The sequence below is a fragment of the Populus euphratica genome, unplaced genomic scaffold, assembly GCF_000495115.2.
Source record: "Populus euphratica unplaced genomic scaffold, PopEup_1.0 scaffold19.1, whole genome shotgun sequence".
Taxonomy (NCBI): domain Eukaryota; kingdom Viridiplantae; phylum Streptophyta; class Magnoliopsida; order Malpighiales; family Salicaceae; genus Populus; species Populus euphratica.
In genome coordinates this window covers 1439575-1456078 of record NW_011499853.1, presented here as the reverse complement: position 1 = coordinate 1456078, position 16504 = coordinate 1439575, and the positions used below count along the sequence as shown (strand labels likewise).

The 16504-nt window shown below is 29.2% G+C and overlaps 1 protein-coding gene across 1 annotated transcript; it reads right to left on the bottom strand.

The window, feature by feature from the left end:
• Positions 1–3512: 3512 nt before the first annotated feature.
• LOC105122198 (putative GATA transcription factor 22) lies at positions 3513–5402 on the bottom strand. The gene is made up of 3 exons (XM_011021163.1): positions 5067–5402; positions 4263–4628; positions 3513–4174 (listed from the first exon to the last, which is right to left on the bottom strand). The coding sequence occupies exons 1-3, from the start codon at positions 5265–5267 to the stop codon at positions 3830–3832; spliced, it is 912 nt and encodes a 303-aa protein (XP_011019465.1). The 5' UTR covers positions 5268–5402; the 3' UTR covers positions 3513–3829.
• Positions 5403–16504: the final 11102 nt, after the last annotated feature.

The window sequence follows — 16504 nt, the reverse complement described above, 5'->3', positions numbered from 1 at the left end:
GACAACCACCAAAAAAAAAAAAACAAGAAAAAGCCCACAAAGAGAAGGCTAAATCTTTCAAATTCTAAGGGCTCTATAGTTATTATACCGTGTTAAAAAAATTTAAAAATCCAATGAACCCTAGATTCAAGCTGACAAATCTTTTGTCTGTAAGAACATTTAAATAATTCTAATGTGTCTTTGTATTATGAAAAAAGACCAAACAATCACCAAATTATATCAATAATAATCTATAAACCCGTGAAAAGATCCAATTACTCTTTATAGAAAACCTTGACAGGACTTTACCCAAACCCTTCAGTTTATGTTAATAACCCGACCGTTGAGAATATGCCCAACCGTTTAAGATATGTCCGGCTTCAGTAGTCCGACCAGGGTACACCAGAAGACTTCAAACTGTGACCTGGTCCGATGAGATTTTATAGGGTACGCATGTTCCATGGACATATCAATTTTTAATCACAGATGAAGAATGCAAATTAAGGCACGGTAGATGTCACCAGTAGGAAGTCAGGTCCTACCAAAACATTAGAGATAAAGAAATAAGAACCAATAATAAATTATTGGCAAGGGACAACCAACATTAGATCGTTTACTTCAACCAACATAGGAACCAACATTAGATCTCACCTACTACAAACAACTCTCACGGGCACGTCAATGCTCATTGTTAAAGAATAAAATAAGAGAGCTGTTGTTGTCTACTTTTACTGTCATGGGGTGTTTAAGATTGAGTTTTAACATGTTTTTAATAAAAAATTAATATTTTAATTTTAAATTATTTTTTTTAGTGTTTTTAGATTATTTTGATGTGCTAATATAAAAAATAAAATTTTAAAAATAAATAAAAAAATATTTTGATGTATTTTCAAATAAAAAAATACTTTAAAAAACAATTACTACTGCATTTTCTAACGCTTAGTGCAGTTATGCATAACTAACTTACATTAATTAATTTGTTTTTTAATTTTAAAGTCACATAAGATAAAAAAAATAAGACTGAGAGGTTTTTTCTATTATATCTTTTCTTTCTCTTAATTTTATCTTTAAGCTTTTTATAATGGTTAGATGGGTTATTTTTAAGCTGAACAAGTTGATTCAGTCATGTTAGATTAATTTTTACATAATTTAATTTTAAATTTGGGTTAGGAAAGAAGTTGAGACATGAGGTTTTTTCCTTGTTAATTTCATTATTTTCTTAATTTTATTATCAAGATTTTTTTATTAATTGATTAAGTTATTTTTAAACTAACTAAGTTCACAACATCATGTCAAACCAACTTCCACAATAAAATTTTAAACTTAACTTAGATGAATAGTCAAATTAGAAGGTTTTTAAAATTGAATAAGATGTAACAACTATGTCAAATAGTTGTCTACATCATAAATATTTTTATGTTGGATTAAAAAAATAATCTGATCTACATGATAATAAATTAATTTATCAATCAATTTATTGGCTAATAGCATAAAATACAAAGAGTTTTTGTAGTTTACTTTAACTGTTAGATATTATTTCTTATTGTGATTCAACATGTTTTTTAAAAAGTATTTATCATTTAAAAATATATTAAAATAATTTTTTAATTTTTTCACTTAATATCAATGCATCAAAGCTATTAAAAAAACAATCAATTTAATATCTTCTCAAATTAAATATACTTTTAAAACAAACCTAAACACAATTTACAAATACAAAAATAAATGATGGTGAACGCAATAAAATTTTTTATAATACTCAAAGGAGTAACTAGTAACATTCTACTAGTTACTTTTCTCACTTATAATTTCTCTTTTTTAATTATATTTATTTTTTTAAAATAAATTAAAAAATAAATAATAAAATACAATTAATTATTCTTTTACCATTATAAAATTTCTCTAAAAATGAGAATGCTTGCTAGCTAGCTCTCATTAATTAATTAACTTTCTTTCCCAATCTCACCCCATAATATTAACATCATATCTATGGTCCAGGCACTCCCCCTTCTGTCCCCATTTCCTTCCTTTCCCCCACCAAACAAACTCTAAAATTCCTTGATTATTTAATGCAGTGGTCGCCTTTTTTTAATTTGACTTTGCTTAACCCACCCAACCACAACCATGAGATGAGCTTTTTTTTTTTTTTTGAGAAACAATTTATTATCATGAACGGGAAGTTTCAGTTTAGTTTTCTTTTGAGAGTGATCTATCGTTTCATGGTGAAGGCTTAAATCCTTGAAAATGCCGAACTAACTACTTGTCGTCGCCCTGGCAACATAGAACGACTTCTCATCCATAACAGCGACAATGTTTTTCCCCTTTCTTTAGGCCGCAGCGGCCCATGAAACATCAACCCTTAATTCAACATGATCCTTGGTCCGAAAGAGTGATAGGCTTAACATTCATTTTTTCTTAAATTACCATGAAAATTTATTCTCACTTCTAGAAAATCTTAAATAATATTTATATAATTTAATTTAAATTCAAGTTAAATAAAAAATTAAGTTAAGATTATCAAAGAATCAATTCAATTTAATAGCTTAATATGTTAGGTGAGTTTTCAAAATAAAAGCTTAAAACTTACACTAGTCCACTTTACATTATACTTAATTTTTATCAAATAAATAAGGATGATGAGATTTAAACTCGTGAACACTTGATCATCAAGACTATAATACCATGTCGAAGAACCTATTTAATCCAGTAACTTAAGTTGTTAGAGGAGATTATATGATATGATTTATATTATTCTTTAACAAAAATATTTTTTTCTTATCAGTTTTTTTCTCTTTTTTAATTTGGTTTTTTTAAATGTGTTGTTTATGAACTGTAATAGGATTCCAAACAAAAAATAAAAAAATAATTTATACTAAGATAATTTCTACACAACTTAATTTTAAATTCATGTTAAAATAGATGTCACAATGACAAGTTACAAAATTAACTTATTAAATCAAATTTGAAAATATATTTTTTAAACCGACCCACATAAAGATAAACTGATTTTTTTTACAAAAGCTGATCCAATATATCCAGACATTGTATCGCTCAAATGTATTTTCTCTTAATTAGCTGCGAATTTTCTTCTTTATATAAATAAAGGCCATGCATGTGTGCGTGTGTGTATAAAAACTGGATGCCAGGGATTTTTCCAGGTGGAGAATGAGACCAATAATTTCACTATCTGTGCGCTGTCAATGTTGATAGAAGGGCAGTTCTCGACATCGATCACCTGCTTAGCTTGTCTGGAGACACTTCGCATCACACAAAATTACCAAGAAGAATCTTGAGCCATTTTTGTGGTGCATGTACATTTGTGTTCAAACAACGCTTGCATACACTGACCCCTTCTCTTTTGGTTAAATTTATGTGCCATTTTTCTCTTAGTAAAAATAAATTGTATTTATTAGCCTAAAACTTAAATCAATCGATGCGACGGTACTTCGTTTTCGAAATACAAGATTACGGTGTGATATATATTGCATTTATTGTTATTACAATGCTTAAAAAATGTAGAAAAATCCATATGCTTAAGAAGATTTAGGCAGCATACGATTTAGTTGAAAAATAGCTTACAATATCATATGGTTTATGCTAATTAATCTAACATTGCCCAAATACAAGAACAGTAGCAATTGAATTACGTGCCTGGAAGACCTTAGATATTATCATTAATGATTACAATTATTCCAAGACAAACTGATAGGAAGCAAGCAAGCCCGTACTTTGGTTTGCAGCATGCAGGGAAAGAAAGATTTAAAAAAAAAAAACGCTCTCACTGACAGACATTAAACAAACTGACAAATTCCTAGAATTAAATCAAAGATCGAAAGCGCATAAAAATGACTCAGCTATGAATAAAGCCACAAGATAGTTCCATTAGAAGGATTGCAGCTTCTTCCACATCATGCGGAAGCACTTGTTGTAAGGCTGGATTTTTGCTCAAACTTAGTGCGAGATTTTTGAAACAAAGCTTCTTTTGACTCTGAAGAGATGATTCAGGAGGCTTGCTCAGTTTCTTGTTTTGCGAAACATGGCTAGTCCTCGATTTCTTTACCTTGTTGTTTACCTTACTGCTCCTCGTAGATGACGATGCCTCGATGGCAATAACTGTGCCATTTGCAGCCGCTGCGGCTGCTGCCATAGCTCGTCTGGCCTTCCTTTGCCGAATCCCACAGGCATTGCAAAGTGACTGCATCAAAAAATATCTGCCTTTTTTAGTAAACAGTTTTTATGTACATATTACAGCATTAAACAATTCGTGTGTAAATAAATAAAACCTTAGGGCCGCGCGGACCGCTCCTCCAAAGTGGGGTTGAGGTAGTGTTACAATCCGAGCAGACTCTAATATTGCTGTTGCTGTTGCTGGAGGAGTTGATCTCGTTATTCTGATATTGCTGATTGTGAAACTTGAGCATAAATTTCATTGGCTTATGATCAGTTTCTGAGCAATTCGAGTTGGTCATTTTTTGCATCAGCCTCATCTTCGAGGGCATCCATTTGACTGAACTTTCACCACTTTCTTCAGCTCCATCCTCCATTTTAGATGAGGATAAGTTACGGAAATTGCTATTATAATTGTGATCATTCACCTCAGGTTGAAAAGAAGAGCTTGATCCGCCATGTGATATATTGTACATGTCAACCTGATCAGATCAAGACCAAAGAACAGAAGGTTACTCAAGCAGGCTGTACATGATCTATTAAATGAAAAAAGAAAATAATCATATATTTATGATCATGAAAACTACTAAACTTCATATTAGACAATTATGACTGATACAAATTCTCATGGAACTTGATTTGTGTTGAAATCAAATATTGAGTGGAGGGGATGAAATTAAAGAAAACAAAATGAATAAATGATCAAAGATTTTGTGAAATTATTAAATGCAAACAGTTATTACATGACACAAACACTCATGTTATGAACGATCATGTAAATATTGCATTAATAAGAGAATGATGTACGGGCACCACAGACTTCTCTACATCTATCAGAGGTTGAGATCACATGGAAAAATAACAGTAGGACAAAAACATGAAAATCATGAAATCATGCAGTTAAAAGATGTTGTCCTTGCCTCCTGATTATCGTGCTGGCGCGACTCTCCAGGTTTGGTTTCTCTTTGATGATCATGAGCACTTGCGTTAAAGAAATTAGTAGGACCTGAGAGAGAAGTGGCAGCTTGATGTGGTGACAGAAAGAGCTGCAGGTTTTGCTCTTCTCTTAGATCCACAAAAGGGAAAGAAGAGGATGCTGGGTTCAGATAGGCTGGAGTCATGGAGGGAGAGGGAGGGTGGGGGAGAGAGAGTTTTGCTGCTGCACCCCCTGTCCAGTAAAGATGGACAATATGGGATAGGATAAAGAATAACAAACAAGGCTAAAAGGGCCTAATTAATAGTAGCAGGAGACTTATAAAGGAAGAGGTAAAGAGCAAGAAGAGGCCTGAAAGCCATTCACGTGACTTCATGTCACCCAAAGAAACAAATTATATGAAGACAAATTAAAAGGAGGTGTGGAATGCTACTACTCGACCCAGTATGACAAAACCCTATCTGCTGTGTTCGCCCCAGTACCAGTTCAAAATTAACTCCATGAGGAAATATCAACTATATATAATTAACTTCCCGTTTTTTTACTGCATACAAGGTTGATATACCCTACATATCACATGCCGTTATTTGTCCTTAGGTCAGTATTGATCGAAACCCATAAACGCATTTCCATCTTTTTGACATCAAGTTGCACTATTCCATTCCATAAGATCTGTAGAGTTAAGTACACAATGACACTAAGCAAAAGCTTGCTGAATATATACATACAGTGTTACTCGTTCATTTGGGAGCCACTCTCTCTCTCTATATATATATAGCTGTGTGTGTGTGTGTGTGTCAAGTGTTTCTAGGGTTAAATCTGCTTTGCTTATTTGTTTATTAGTGATAGTGAGACTTCGGATTAGCTAGGGTACCCTAGGGCACGAGTAGAAGAAGATCAAATCGTCAAATATCTTGGTTACTGACATGTTTAATTCTCTTCAGGATGACAAATCAATTTTTCTTAGATCACCCTAATAAAATAGGTCTAATTGCATTTAAATATACCAAAGGTTGATCTCATATGACGATTTCGATGATATATATATCATCGAAATCTTCACTCTAACAATGTACAGAAAATTTCCGCAAATTATTGGAGATACATGGGAGCATGGAGACAGGTATTTTAGAGTTTTGTGCAGGCATGAAGAAATGGGTGGGCATAGATTTGCACGGGTGCTAGCATCCCTTCTTAGCCTTGCCAAAAGGCTTTAAATGCCTGTGAGCAGGCCTATAGCTATGGACAAAGACAGCCTCCTTAGTCCTCACACCAATTTCGATATCAACTTGTTCCGTTCTACTCTTTTCAATTTTGTTTTACCACGTCTGTTATGGGCAAAATTGCCCAGCTTTTTTCCTTTTTCATCTGATCTGTCATTTTGGATTCTACATCTTTGATTCATCAAATACAGCTCAGATATCAAGATGGAAAGGTCTGTCTAAAGCCACAGGTATGAGGACTAAAATAGTCTCGGGGTATGTGAAGAAGCTACCAATATTAGCTAAAAGATAGAACATGGAAACCCTTTTCGAATCTTTAGGTTCTTAGACCCTGGGGTTTCCTTCTCCAATATCCAAAGATAGGCTGCTAACTAGCTCACATGAAGGAACAATGATTATGTTATCTGCCGAATAAAGATAGTTTGTTTCAATCTCTCAATCTGACAAGATGAAAAAGACATTCTTGTCTGGACATTAATTAGTTAAGTAATTCACTTTTGATTAGAAGCAGTTTTAGGGAAGTGCCCGGTTTCTTAGATCAGAAAAACCTTTAATATGGGAGATGTATCCATGCATGTTGCTGAGTGATCCAGAGAGACAGAGAGAGAGAGAGCTCACACACATCTATAACAGTACAAGATTGACAATAATTTTTACAACCTTTCATGAAAAACCTTGCGACAGCTGCAACAATGGAATTGTGTCCTTAGCCTTGCAGGAGAAATTCATATATATATATAATCGTTTAACTAGATCGTTCAAGTATTTATAAGAGTTGAGTTAGAGAGTTGAAATTATAAATTATTTGGACCACAGAATCATTTAGCTGTAGTGGCATCAATAAAGGATAAAAATCCTTTATACATTAATTATTAACAAAAGATAAATATCTTTTATAAATTATTAATAAAATAAAAATATAATAAGTCATTATAAAATCTTTTACACATTTATAGATATAAAAAGATGTTTATTTCTAAAATAAATAGTTAACGTTAATAGTCTTAATACATACCCTTATAGTCCTAATATGGATCTTTAATGACTTTTATACCAATTAGGTTTTATGTGTAGCCAAATTTAGAGGAGATGAGTCTATTAATCTACCATATTCATGTTTTTTTAGACTAAGCACATGACTAATTTTAAGCATGTTGGGTTTAATAATTTGCTATACCCATATTGTGTTTGGCTAAAAATGTTTTGAGCTCAAGTACATTGAGTTTGCTAACTTGTCACACCTACGCCATATTAGGCTCAGCATATGAATGAACATAAGTATATTAAGTATGATAACTTGCTAGATCTATATTAACTTGGACTCAACACATGGCCAAGCCTAAGTATACTGGGTTTAACAACTTGTTAGACCCACGTTATCTTGAACTTAACACATGACTGAACCCAAGTATATTAGATCGAACATTTTTCAAACCCAAATTAACTTGGGCTCAGCTAGGTATATTGAGTTTAATAATTTTTTGTTACCTATTTTTAGGGTCCCACGTAAAAAAACAAATAAAAAGAAAATATAAAAAAATTGATAAAATATTGGAAAAAAAATTAAAAAAATATATTAGCGAGAAGAATATACCAGAACACCTAGAAAATTACCGAAAACTGGTTACAAAAGATCAAAATATAAAAGATTAGAAAATTTAACAGTATCTTTTCGACTGATAAATGTTCTATTGCTAAAAAAATTTCAATTTAAGGAAGAAGATTCAAAAATGGATATTTAAAGATTCAATTGGAATTTTTTGAGGTTTAATTAAATTTATTGAGGACTTAATTGTAAGAAAAAATAATTTTAAAGTCAATTTAGACTTTAATTGGAAGAAATTAAAGTCTAGAAGCTAAATTTCAATTTTTAAAAGTTAATTTAGTCAAATCAAGGGCTTAATTACATAAATATTAAAATTTAACGGGAAATTAGGTTCTTAATTGAAGAAATTGGAAATCAAGTACCAAACTGAAAAAGACACATAAATATAGGGGCTGAAATTGACTAAATCAGAAGCTAAATTGAAGAAATTAAAAGTTTATTAGTCAATTAAGGATTGAAATGCATAAATTTAGAATTAAGGACTAAAATAAAAATAACAATCAACTTTGAGGCTGATAATTGAGTCTGACAAGGGTGAGGATGCATGGAATTAAAAGTCTTTAAGTAATTATGAGTAGAATTAAAATCAATTGGAAGAATAAGGACTTAATTGAAATTTATCAATTCTAAATTAAGAACCCTAAACGACGTATCATTCAAATTTAATGAAAATATGATAAATGACATGTTATTTCTCAGCTTGCATCTCTATTTTGATAATTTAGTCTGATCAAGCTAGCAAACCAATATAGATAGCCCTCAAGATGAAAAAAAAGGTTGAAAAAAAAAGAAAAATAAGAAAAAGATAAAGAAAGAAATATCATTAAGAAATATAAGGGTAGAGGTTTGAAAGCCTAAATAAAAATTTTCTTAAGTTTTGCAAATTTATGAGTGACAAAATTTTCAAAAAAAAGCTAAGAGAGAATAGTTGTTTTAAATATACCTTGCTAATCCAAAATTATGTCCTTTGTAGCATGTTTTTATTATTTTTTATTTATTTTATTTATATTTATGTTTACAAGTATATAAAAAGTTAGAAGAATAAGGACCTAATTGAAATTTGTCAATTCTAAATTAAAAACCCTAAACGACGTGTCATTCAAATCTAATGAAAATATGATAAATAACATGTTATTTCTCAGCTTGCATCTCTATTTTGATAATTTAGTCTGATCAAGCTAGCAAACCAATATAGATAGCCCTCAAGATGAAAAAAAAGGTTGAAAAAAAAATGAAAAATAAGAAAAAGATAAAGATAAAGATAAAGAAGAGAACTATCATTAAGAAACATAAGAGTAGAGGTTTGAAAGCCTAAATAAAAATTTTCTTAAGTTTTGCAAATTTATGAGTGACAAAATTTTCAAAAAAAAGCTAAGAGAGAATAGTTGTTTTAAATATACCTTGCTAATCCAAAATTATGTCCTTTGTAGCATGTTTTTATTATTTTTTATTTATTTTATTTATATTTATGTTTACAAGTATATAAAAGAGGTTTGAAAGGTTTAACAAGTAATATTGTATTGACCTCTTCATTGTTGTGTTTTTTATTTAATAATGTTCTTTTCAAGTCTTTTTATGTTTTTGATAAATTAAAGTTGTTGTTTAATTGATAGCCCTCAAGATGAAAAAAAAGGTTGAAAAAAAAATGAAAAATAAGAAAAAGATAAAGATAAAGATAAAGAAGAGAACTATCATTAAGAAACATAAGAGTAGAGGTTTGAAAGCCTAAATAAAAATTTTCTTAAGTTTTGCAAATTTGTGAGTGGCAAAATTTTCAAAAAAAAAGCTAAAAGAGAGTAGTTGTTCTAAAGATACCTTGCTAATCCAAAATTATGTCCTTTGTAGCATGTTTTTATTATTTTTTATTTATTTTATTTATATTTATGTTTACAAGTATATAAAAGAGGTTTGAAAGGTTTAACAAGTAATATTGTATTGACCTCTTCATTGTTGTGTTTTTTATTTAATAATGTTCTTTTCAAGTCTTTTTATGTTTTTGATAAATTAAAGTTGTTGTTTAATTATATATATATAATGTTGTATTAGTTTTTGTTTAATTTAAGCTATACATATTAAAAGCAAGGTTTTTTTATCCTGAGTTTATTGGGCCTCTCCATGCATAAAATAGATTCAGAAAATCAAATTTGAATCCATATTTCATGAACATGTAGGTTGTTTTAAGTTGATAAGTTTTGCAAATTTGTGAGTGGCAAAATTTTCAAAAAAAAAGCTAAAAGAGAGTAGTTGTTCTAAAGATACCTTGCTAATCCAAAATTATGTCCTTTGTAGCATGTTTTCTTTTTTTTTTATTTGTTTTGTTTATATTTATGTTTACAAGTATATAAAAGAGGTTTGAAAGGTTTAACAAGTAATATTGTATTGACCTCTTCATTGTTGTGTTTTTTATTTAATAATGTTCTTTTCAAGTCTTTTTATGTTTTTGATAAATTAAAGTTGTTGTTTAATTATATATATATAATGTTGTATTAGTTTTTGTTTAATTTAAGCTATACATATTAAAAGCAAGGTTTTTTTATCCTGAGTTTATTGGGCCTCTCCATGCATAAAATAGATTCAGAAAATCAAATTTGAATCCATATTTCATGAACATGTAGGTTGTTTTAAGTTGATAGTATTTTTGTTTTGGTATCTCATGCTTGATTTTGATGTTTTTATTTTTTATTTTTTTTAGTTTTTGGTTCAAACATGTTTGTGTATGATATGGTGACTTGATGGGATAAAAAAATATGTTTTAAAAACCAAAAATGCCTATTTTTAGACTTGAAAGTGGCTGCCTTGGCCGGATATTTTTTTGGGTTTTTAGACAATGTTCTTCGTATTCATGAGAAGAACCTTACCTTAGCCCTTAGGTTTGGACCAATTTCGGTTTATTTCTTTTGACATAATCCTTTCTTATGCATGATTAACTAATAATATAGTGTTTGGAGAGAATTCTTTAGTGACTAAATAGTTCACCAAATCAGCATACCATAGTCTTATAGAGGAATGTAACACATATAATTGCTTATCGAGGAATGTCTCTCGTATTGTTTTGGTTTGTATATCATCAATTCTCAGTCGGCTCAAGTGTTCAATCACATGGTTTTCGACACATTTTTTTTATCTTTGATCTCAAGATCATATTCTTAACCGAAACCCATTGATTAGTACTTAAAAGTGCATTCGAACAAAAAATTTTAGGTTAACCCAGTCGGGTTGGGTTAATTTTTTTTGGGACAAAGGGTTTAATACCTTATTTGGTTTGCTATGTTTTTTTAAATGATTTGTTTGGTTTAAGTGTGTATTTGACAAACACCCCTTAGGCTTAATTTGAGTAGTTTTATTTCAAGAAAAATTGGGTGTTTTATCAAACAAAGCCTAAAAAATAAAAAAATAAAATAAAATATATTTTTTCTTGTACATGGAAAAAATCCTAAAATTATTTGAGCATCTTTCTTTCAAAGAAAATTTAAAATACTTTGGCATGTTTTTTATATAAAAAATATATTGCATGAATTTTATAAATTTACATCAAATTTGTAAAATTCCAAAGGATTTTTGGCCTATATTAAAAAAAATTAAAAATTATTTTTGAAATTATTTTTATCAATTTTAAATATAAGTATAAAAAAAATCTGAAAAGGGTTAGTATCCAAAATATTGTTATGAATAATAATTTTATTACTTTTTAATATAAGAATAAAAAATCCAGTATGAGGTTGATATCTAAAATATTATTGTGAATAATACAACTCATTCACTTCTAATATAAGGATAAAATCAGTAAGCAATTTTACTTAAAATATTATTTGAAATTACGTGGTAGTAAAAATCTCAGTTTTATCCTGAAAGAGGCTTCAATAGTAATTGAGTATAATTTGCCTTTCCAAACCAAGTTTTTGACCTAAAAAACTAGGTTTTGCTCATTATAGCAAATCTGTCATAATAATAATAATAATAAAAAATACAATCTACCTCAAATAAGGCATATTAGGAATTCTACTACTTTTTATTTATGCAATATGTCCCTTGTCTAGAATCTCGGATAAAAAGATCTGTTAAGGTTCTTAGTAGTCTTGATACTAGGTAGCGACTCTCTAACCAATAAAATGACCTTTTAGATCTTGCCCGGGAAGGGTCACCGTGATGCTACACACATGTAACAAGTTTGATAGACCCATGCTTGTTTAGGTTATCATCATATGATAGGTTTAGGCTTTTTCACATAAATAAAATTGTGATATTTAAATGATAATTGAAATAAATTAATGCTAGATTATTAATCATTGTATGATTTCAAACATGTATGTGCCTTTATTTTGACTAAATTTGGTCTATTTTGGGTTCCATGTTATTGGGTTTGGTTCGTTGTTCTTGATGGTTCTCGATGCTTTTCATTTTTTTGGCATTTAATTAGTTTTGTTCATGTTTTTTTGAGCTTTTGTAGGGGTTTAATTTATTTTTTGGTTTTAGTTTTGTTTTTAAGTTTTTTTCGGGTCAAACCAAGTTTGTTGATTTGGTTTATGTTGAATAAAAAATTCTAGATTAACCCAATCAGGTTGGATTAAAATTTTTTGGGACAAAGGGTTTAATACCTTATTTGGTTTGCCATGTTTTTTTAAATGATTTTTTTGATTTAAATGTGTATTTGACAAACACCCTTTACGCTTAATTTGAGTAGTTTTATTTCAAGAAAAGTTGGGTGTTTTATCAAACAAATCCTAAAAAGTAAAAAAAAATAATTTTTTTTTTCTTGCACATGGAAAAAATCCTAAAATTATTTGAGCATCTTTCTTTCAAAGAAAATTTAAAATACTTTGGCATGTTTTTTATATAAAAAATATATTGCATGAATTTTACAACAAATTTGTAAAATTCCAAAGGTTTTTTGGCCTATATTAAAAAAAATTAAAAAAAATATAAGTATAAAAAAATCTGAAAAGGGTTAGTATCAAAAATAATTTTATGAGTAATAATTTTATTACTCTTCAATATAAGAATAAAAAATCCAGTATGAGGTTGATATCTAAAATATTATTGTGAATAATATAACTCATTCACTTATAATATAAGGATAAAATCAGTAAGCAATTTTACTTAAAATATTATTTGAAATTACGTGGTAGTAAAAATCTCAGTTTTATCCTGAAAGAGGCTTCAATAGTAATTGAGTATAATTTGCCTTTCCAAACCAAGTTTTTGACCTAAAAAACTAGGTTTTGCTCATTATAGCAAATCTGTCATAATAATAATAATAATAAAAAATACAATCTACCTCAAATAAGGCATATTAGGAATTCTACTACTTTTTATTTATGCAATATGTCCCTTGTCTAGAATCTCGGATAAAAAGATCTGTTAAGGTTCTTAGTAGTCTTGATACTAGGTAGCGACTCTCTAACCAATAAAATGACCTTTTAGATCTTGCCCGGGAAGGGTCACCGTGATGCTACACACATGTAACAAGTTTGATAGACCCATGCTTGTTTAGGTTATCATCATATGATAGGTTTAGGCTTTTTCACATAAGCATAAAAATATTAAGTAAAGAAATAATACTAACTCATCAGTTTCTCCTTAAGTCATTATGCGTTTGATGCGAAAAGACTTAAGAAGCGACAATTAATCATATTTATCTTGTCTTTCCTATAAATGTGGCACCTTTCCATATTGATTTTAAATTCTATTAGGAGAATGCAAAGCAATCTTTTTTAGAAGACCATTTAGTTACGTGTAATCAATGCAATATGTATTTAGCTTTCTTAGGGTTATGATGTAATACCACATATCCTTCATGTATTGGTAGGAGTGAGAGGTAGTGGCCTATATAAACCCTCTTCTTTCTTAATTAATTTTTTTTTTACTTTTTTCAAAATTTTGTTTTGCATTTTCTGTAATATAAGCTTTTAGATGAGAAGATCAAGTTTCTTTGTGTTTTATAAAAAAGTCATCTTTTAGGTAAACAGATAACACATTTCATATTATTTTTATCTTTAGTTGGGTGTTTTATCAAACAAATCCTAAAAAGTAAAAAAAAATAATTTTTTTTTTCTTGCACATGGAAAAAATCCTAAAATTATTTGAGCATCTTTCTTTCAAAGAAAATTTAAAATACTTTGGCTTGTTTTTTATATAAAAAATATATTGCATGAATTTTACAACAAATTTGTAAAATTCCAAAGGTTTTTTGGCCTATATTAAAAAAAATTAAAAATTATTTTTGAAATTATTTTTATCAATTTTAAATATAAGTATAAAAAAAATCTGAAAAGGGTTAGTATCCAAAATATTGTTATGAATAATAATTTTATTACTTTTTAATATAAGAATAAAAAATCCAGTATGAGGTTGATATCTAAAATATTATTGTGAATAATACAACTCATTCACTTCTAATATAAGGATAAAATCAGTAAGCAATTTTACTTAAAATATTATTTGAAATTACGTGGTAGTAAAAATCTCAGTTTTATCCTGAAAGAGGCTTCAATAGTAATTGAGTATAATTTGCCTTTCCAAACCAAGTTTTTGACCTAAAAAACTAGGTTTTGCTCATTATAGCAAATCTGTCATAATAATAATAATAATAAAAAATACAATCTACCTCAAATAAGGCATATTAGGAATTCTACTACTTTTTATTTATGCAATATGTCCCTTGTCTAGAATCTCGGATAAAAAGATCTGTTAAGGTTCTTAGTAGTCTTGATACTAGGTAGCGACTCTCTAACCAATAAAATGACCTTTTAGATCTTGCCCGGGAAGGGTCACCGTGATGCTACACACATGTAACAAGTTTGATAGACCCATGCTTGTTTAGGTTATCATCATATGATAGGTTTAGGCTTTTTCACATAAGCATAAAAATATTAAGTAAAGAAATAATACTAACTCATCAGTTTCTCCTTAAGTCATTATGCGTTTGATGCGAAAAGACTTAAGAAGCGACAATTAATCATATTTATCTTGTCTTTCCTATAAATGTGGCACCTTTCCATATTGATTTTAAATTCTATTAGGAGAATGCAAAGCAATCTTTTTTAGAAGACCATTTAGTTACGTGTAATCAATGCAATATGTATTTAGCTTTCTTAGGGTTATGATGTAATACCACATATCCTTCATGTATTGGTAGGAGTGAGAGGTAGTGGCCTATATAAACCCTCTTCTTTCTTAATTAATTTTTTTTTTACTTTTTTCAAAATTTTGTTTTGCATTTTCTGTAATATAAGCTTTTAGATGAGAAGATCAAGTTTCTTTGTGTTTTATAAAAAAGTCATCTTTTAGGTAAACAGATAACACATTTCATATTATTTTTATCTTTAAATCTTATTCTTTAAAATAACTTTTAGAAAAGGCAAAAAGATTATGTCTTCTAAGAAAGATTTCAGTTTCAAGCCTAAAATTAAAATTATTTGCCAAGGATTTACTGCCATTATAATAAACCCTAGATTTGAAAGTGGCTCTTCTCAACCCTCTTGTACTATAAAAAAGGAACAAGACTATATCTTAAAAGGCTTCAAATCTTAAAAAATAATAAAGACTACCTAGGATTCTTCAGGATAAAGTAAAGCATGGTGTTGTATGAACAAGTGACCTCAACTAATTTTAGACAATCAGGGGACTTTATGGTCCTCTTGTCTGAGGCTGATGATCAGGTTACCTAGGTTGCTAATAAACATGTTCGGGGTAATCTTATTATTACTACCCCATGTGCATGTATCGGTTTGCAAATGATTCATGGTAGTAAAAATCTTAGTTTTATCCTGAAAGAGGCTTTAATAGTAATTGAGGATATTTTACCTTTCCAAACCAAGTTTTTGACCTAGAAAACTAGGTTTTGTTCATTATAGCAAATCTGCCATAATAAACAATAAAAAAAATAATACAATCTACCTTAAATAAGGCATATTAGGAGTTCCACTACTTTTCATTTATGCAATATGTCCCTTGTCTAGAATCTCAGATAAAAAAATTTGTTAAGGTTCTTAGTAGTCTTAATACTAAGTAGCGACTCTCTAACCAATAAAATGATGTTTTAGATCTTACCCGAGAAGGGTCACCGTGATGCTACACACATGTAACAAGTTTGATAGACCCATGTTTGTTTAGGTTATCATCATATGATAGGTTTAAGCTTTTTCACATAAGCATAAAAATATTAAGTAAAGAAATAATACTAACTCATCAGTTTCTCCTTTAAGTCATTATATGTTTGATGCGAAAAGACTTGAAAAGCAACAATTAATCATATTTATCTTGTCTTTCCTATAAATTTGGCACCTTTGCACATTGATTTTAAATTCTATTAGGGGAATGCAAAGCAATCTTTTTTAGAAGACCATTTAGTTACGTGTAATCAATGCAATATGTATTTAGCTTTCTTAGGGTTATGATGTAATACCACATATCCTTCATATATTGGTAGAAGTGAGAGGCAGTGGCCTATATAAACCCTTTTCTTTCTTAATTAATTTTTTTTTACCTTTTCCAAAATTTTGTTTTGCATTTTTGTAATATAAGCTTTTAGATGAGAAGATTAAGTTTCTTTGTGTTTTACAAAAAGGTCATCTTTTAGGTAAACACATAACACAT

What these genes read in the sequence shown, in the direction of transcription:
- LOC105122198 (XM_011021163.1), bottom strand. Translation starts at nt 5,267, where the DNA reads ATGACTCCAGCCTATCTGAACCCAGCATCCTCTTCTTTCCCTTTTGTG. An exon ending in GCCAGCACGATAATCAGGAG is followed by an intron (nt 4,629 to 5,066) that starts GCAAGGACAACA and finishes TGATCTGATCAG; the next exon opens with GTTGACATGTACAATATATC. An exon ending in GCGGTCCGCGCGGCCCTAAG is followed by an intron (nt 4,175 to 4,262) that starts GTTTTATTTATT and finishes TTTTTGATGCAG; the next exon opens with TCACTTTGCAATGCCTGTGG.